General features: G+C 39.4%; 1 protein-coding gene across 1 annotated transcript; it reads right to left on the bottom strand.

Moving 5' to 3' along the window:
* Nucleotides 1-340: 340 nt before the first annotated feature.
* Nucleotides 341-1,258, bottom strand: kctd16a (potassium channel tetramerization domain containing 16a). The gene is given in 1 exon segment (NM_001037238.1): nucleotides 341-1,258. A coding segment is annotated over 1 exon segment (858 nt). The 5' UTR covers nucleotides 1,232-1,258; the 3' UTR covers nucleotides 341-373.
* Between the last annotated feature and the right edge of the window lie 4,956 nt (nucleotides 1,259-6,214).

Raw genomic sequence — 6,214 nt, 5'->3', positions numbered from 1 at the left:
TCTATTGACCCACACATCAGTAATGTGATCAGACAACAGAATAATGCATGTTGTTAAATTGCTGGAATGTTAACTTTCAAACAGGGAAATGTAAACTAAATAGGCTCATTTTAGGTCAAATTGTACACATACTAATAAAGTCATACTAGAAAGACATACTAGAAAGAAAAAATGATAAGAGAAAAAAGTGGGATGCTGTTGGGTTACTAATGCTCTATGTAATCATGTAATTCATAAAAAGTAACTGTAATCTGATTATGTTCATATTAAGAAGCAATATAATCTAACTACGAGTACTCCATTTTGTAATCTGATTACGTAATCCAGATTACATCTCATCTGATCAGTAACTACCCAGCATTGCCAAATGGCTTTATTTTCTTTCTTTTTGTAATACAACGTAAAGAGTAAATAAGCTGTACTTACGATAGAAGACGTACTCTGTGTTGTTGGACCAGTATCTATCATCAGCATGCCTGTTGTGGGGAGATGTGGTGAGTGATGAATTGCACGCGACGATGTGGAACCCGCTCTCCGCGAGCATATCAAACGCTCGCTCCAGGTGGCGAAACTTCAGGTAAAACTGAGAAGTGTAACGCTCCGGCGGTCTGTCAGGATCCCGGCTCTCGTTTAGTGCGTCGCCGAAAACTTCTTTCGCCAGACCGACTCTTCCGCAAATGAAGATTTTGGGTATTCCGCGGGCTTTGGGATCAGTGTCCCTCCCGAATGCGCACGAGCTCTTGTACCCGACCGTGATGAAGCCGTAGCGTCGGTCGCGCGCGTCCAGGTAAGAGGCTGGATATAACCTCTGGTCGCTTCCCTGGGATGCTTCGTCAAAATCACTGTGACTATAATCATCTGGGGTTAGGATTTTGACGAGCTCGGGCAGCTGGAAAAACTCAGCTTCGCGTTTCAGCCTCCCCTTCTCCGGAAAATAATCCGGCAGGACGACAGTCTTATCGCGGAGATAGTCCAGCACGTACCTAAAGAGAAATCCGTCCCGGTCGATGAAGTAGCGTCCCTTGATGTCCTGCGTGAGGTCGTTAGAAATGTCTTTTTTAGAGGAGAACAATTTACCCAGCAGTGAGTTTGGCACACTGGTGAGGGTGACATGGCGAGTGTAGTACACCTGTCCACCTACATTGAGCTCCACCACATCAGAAGAGCAACTCTGAGCACATCCACTGTCCTTGGGCGTTTGATAAGTCCTGCAATTTTCAGTCAGGGCCATTTCGGTGTGTTACTCTTCAAAAAACGTGAAGACGCAAAAGTTTTCGACTCGATTTCAGCGTGCAGAAAGTAAAGAAGAACATAACCTGCCCACTTTCTAATAGACGTTCATCGTCCATCGTGCTACATACAGCATCTCTGAGACCTGCAGAGTGTTTATAAATGTATAAATGCAGCAAATCGACAGCATGAGACTACTCGGTTTCTCCCACGTTACATAGATGAATATGCATTGCCTGTTATTTATTGAAAGGTAAAAATAGACGAGCTCTCACCCGAGGGAACCAATTGTGCAGCTCATCCAGCAGAAAATCCAAAAATAAGTTCTGCTTATAAAAAATGAAAAACTGCACCAACCCAGACAGCTTCAACTTCCTTCAGAAGAGCGCTTCTCTCTTGTTCTCTCTCCCTCCCTCTCTCTCTCTCTCCTAGGAAACCTTCTCCGTCCAGAATAGTTAGTCTACATGTACCTGGCACTCACCCAGGATATCAGTAAAAGCATCTCAAGCAGAAAAGGAGGGTGCATTGGGAAGTTTGTGCATCCTTACTCTCCAGAGCATCAGCAGCGTAGTGCGAATGAATGCAGCGTGCTGAGAGAGGCTTTGGACGGGGGAGGGAGACCATTCTTAGGGAGATGAGCCTTACATCATCTTAAAGGAAAATGACAGCTGGAAAGATACAAGCATCGCACCCTGCTTCTCCAGATTTCCAAATATACTCCTGCAATTACTGTGCTAGATTGGAACATGAATTAGTTAGGCTGTGATATGAATTATCACCTCAGAACTTGATTGATCTATTCACAGTGCTTGAGCTCAAATCCCACATGCCTTCACAGAGATCAGCTCTGGTGTAAGTTTAGGGGGGATCTTGGGGTATGTTCTGGTTTCAGGACCACGGACAGATCCTCTCAAACTCTGCTCCATTTGGATTAGCAGACTGCAAACAAGCACATCTGTTGGCTACTTTGTTGCATATATCTTGCTAGTATGAGACAAGACGCGCTATGCACCCAATACAATTTTTAAATTTCCTTCCTTTTAAACTTGTTTTAATTATCATTTTTTTTGTATTTTTTATTTCTTATATTAGTGTTATTATTTTATGATGCTTTAAAAGATTCCAAAAATGAAATTTACTCACCTACTTGTTTCAAACCTTTATAAATGTCTTTATTTTGAAGATTTTTTAACAATGTTGGAAACTAGTACCATTACTTCAATATTTTTTGTTGTTGTTTTGTTTTTACAAGGTAACTCAAAAGGAACTACTTGAGGGAGAAAAAAACAGTTGGTAAATAAAGAATTTTGGGTGAACTATCCCTGTAATCTTCTTGTTTATGTAAATCCTTTTAAATTACCATTGTGTATGAAATGTGCTACATGAATAAACTTGCCTTCAACCAAACCCCAAACGTGCCTTGACCCAAACCCCTTAGGCAATCAGAACTATCGTAATACTTTGTAGCAGAGATAAATAAAAAAGGTTTTGGAAACATTCCTCTGAGATTTTGGCTCAATTTAAAGCGATAGCATCATTTATTTGCTGCAAATTCATCAGCTGCACATTTATGATGCAAATCTTTAATTCCAGCACATCCCAAAAGGATCTGTATTTGATTAAGATCTGGTGACTGATATTTTCAGGCAGTTTAATCCCAAAGATTGTTGTGCATGAAAACACTAGCAGATCAGCAGTCTCTGAAATACTTAGACCATCCCATCTGGCACCAACAGCATCACATTCAAAGCCACTAACAAAAAAAAAATCTATCCTAATGCTTGCTTTGAACTTGATCAGACCCTCTTGATCACTTATAAAATGAAATGTGTTTGGCTTGTTAGATATTTGCATTAACGAGCAGTTAAACTCATACCTAATAAAGTGGCCTGTGAGACATTTTACAGTAATTTGAGCAATGCATTTTATTCAATTGTCTGTTGCCTTTATGCAGGACTACATTCTATGTAATGTATTGATTACATATAGTGTAGTCAAAACAAACTAAATTCATATCACAGATTTAATGGCATTTTATTGACTTTGGTCTAGTGTAACCCTCAGAAGATACGTTCACCCACAGGATCCTTTGAGTTAGAGAACGTGTTTCTTTTAGTATGGAAACCTTTGGCATTGTGTGCAGATCTAGTTTCAAGGAATCTGTAGGCTCGGCTTCACCAAGCGATGGCTTTGAGGCTGTGGTCACGCTTACCCTGCTAATTTTGTGTATTCTGCTGAAAAAGTGTTGCTAGGCACCGACTGGAGAAACTGAGTGGGATTCAGATGGCAAATGCTCTGCTGTTTTCTTTATATCTGCAATAACGTTTCATTATAAAAGGACCCGCAATTTTGTTGCATTAATATATGCAGCAAAGCAGCCATGAACATAATGATATCTTCTGACGTTTGTTCCCTCTCAGGGACTGCTAAAAATACACAATTCTCAGATGACATGAATCACTTGACTATAGACCGCCAACATGTTTGTTGTCTATTTGATTTCTGCAGTCTTCATTTGAAAGCAGGTAAAGCTTGCGAAGCTGAAGACATGCCTGCAGCCACTGCCTTTAAAACACTTGAATAATGCAGGACAAGTCTTTGTGTACTCATCTGCCAGCTCCTTACTCATTCAGACCTGTCTGAAATTTGGAGTGTTTGAAATATGGCTTCAAGATGGATAAAGAGTACATTACAAATCCAATGCATTAAATGAAATTCTAATTAGCATTACCACATTCATCCGTGGATTAATGCAAAGCTTGCATGTTGTTCACACATAATCCACGTATAAACACATATTATTTTTTTTCTTTACTTGGATTACTGGTCAGACTGTTTGGTCTTCATTCGTTCATAAGCATAACGCACACACACTTCGGAGGAGGGAGTCATCATAGCTGTGCAGCAATCCATTGACCTAGATTTTTAGTATTCTCTGGATTTCAGCCACCCCTGCCTTAGAGAGAAGCCATTTATGTGGATTTGGATGTTTCTGCATTAGGAGGGCTGTGTGGCTGCGTTCGCGCTTAATGGAACCAGAGGAGTGCCATTACTGCAATTATTTATTTCCCTGCTCCATGCTGTGCTTTTGAGTGAGATGATTTGATCCTGTTTCTTGGGGTAAACACATTGCTTAGAGATTTTTAACCCATATTTTAAAGGGGTCATGAATTGAGAAATCAAGCCTCCTTTGATCCTTTGACATATATGAGATCATCGCATTTAAAAAACATCCTGTAATAAATTTGTTAATCCAAAAACGGGTTTAACTGAAAGCAGGTTGCCAGGCGTCTAGTTTCAGATTTGACCTCAGTATGGCGTAATAGTGCAAGGAAAGACAGTCACTGCAGAAGATGGATCAACTCCTACTTCTGCATCATTGCTTCTTTAGCCCCGCCCACTCATGTGTGAAAGTGGGAGAGATACATGCACAACAATGGTCCAGCATTTGTCGAGTACTGCCACTCTGAACACACTTCGAATCACGGATCATAATGGTTCTATTGTTTTATCACAAGTCCTACACTCACTTGCATCCTGTGTACGAAACAGAATCTGCCTCTAGGAACAGCAATGGACTTAATAAACGTAGACTTAAGGTCCAATGTGTTATATAAATATTAAGTGATATATAAAAACAAAACTGGATATACACTTTGCTAAAAATCTATAGACATACTACCTGACAAAAGTCTTGTCGCCTATCAACGTTTTAGAAACAACAAATAATAACTTGACTTCTAGTTGATCATTTGGTATCAGAGGTGACTTATATGAAAGGCGAAGGCCTTAAGATTACGCTAATTTTAGCTAAATAAAATATGATCATGCCTTGATTTTTAATTACTTAATTAGGACAGTAAGGTCTGATCTTGCTTAGACAAAAGTCTTGTCACTTAGCAGAAATAATGTTCAGTATAGAATATAAAGTCATAGTGCAGTGGAAAAATAATTAATATTGTGTATGACTCCCATGAGCTTGGAGGACTGCATCCATACATCTCTGCAATGACTCAAATAACTTATTAATAAAAGCATCCTGAGAGTTCCCAAAGTTCATCAAGATTCTTTGAATTCATCTTTAGTGCCTTCTCCATCTTACCCCTGACATGCTCAGTAATGTTTGTGTCTGGGGACTGGGCTGGCCAATCCTGAAGCACCTTGACTTTCTTTGCTTTTTTGTGGATGTGGAGGCTGAAGTATAAGAAGGAGCACTATCCTGCTAAAGAATTTGACCTCTCCTGTGGTTTGTAATGTAATGGGCAGCACAAATGTCTTGATACCTCAGGCTGTTGATGTTGCCATTCATTCTGCAGATCTCTTGCATGCACCCCATACTGAATGTAACCCCAAACCATGATTTTTCCTTCACCATACTTGACTAATTTCTGTGAGAGTCTTGGGACTTGTGGGTTCCAGAAGGCCTTCTGCAGTATTTGTGATTATTGGGATGCAGTTCAGCAGATGATTCATCTGAAAAAATCGACCTTCTGCCATATTTCCAAATGATCTACAAGAAGTCAAGTTATTATATGTTGCTCTTACAACTGGGATCAATTACAAGACTTTTGTCAGGTTGTGTATAAATGTTTATGTCTGTATTGTTAACCCGTTTTCTTCTAATATAAATAATGACAAAGATTAAGGTTAATGTGATCCAATTCATCAAATAAGCAATGTTAAGCTTTTTTTGCCCAACAGTTTACTTTGAAAGGAAAAGACTTAACATGCAATTGAGCAGCATGTTGCTTTTTATATTCTGGGTTCATTTTGCTATGAAGCGAGGTAATACGAGAGGGGAGATGAAGTAACACGTATGCTTGCCAGAAGAAATATTTTTTTTCTATAAAATTGTGCAATCGAATGTGGTCTTAATATATACAAGCACATTATATATAAGCACATTGCCTTCATATTCTGGGGTCATCAGTTTAACAAAGAATCCATTATTAATTAACTGTACCAAATGTAGTCATTATATATC

This window comes from Danio rerio, chromosome 14 (assembly GCF_049306965.1).
Source record: "Danio rerio strain Tuebingen ecotype United States chromosome 14, GRCz12tu, whole genome shotgun sequence".
In the NCBI taxonomy this organism is placed as follows: Eukaryota; Metazoa; Chordata; class Actinopteri; order Cypriniformes; family Danionidae; genus Danio; species Danio rerio.
The sequence above is the reverse complement of the archived record's forward strand: the minus strand, read 5'-3'. Positions and strand labels throughout refer to the sequence as shown.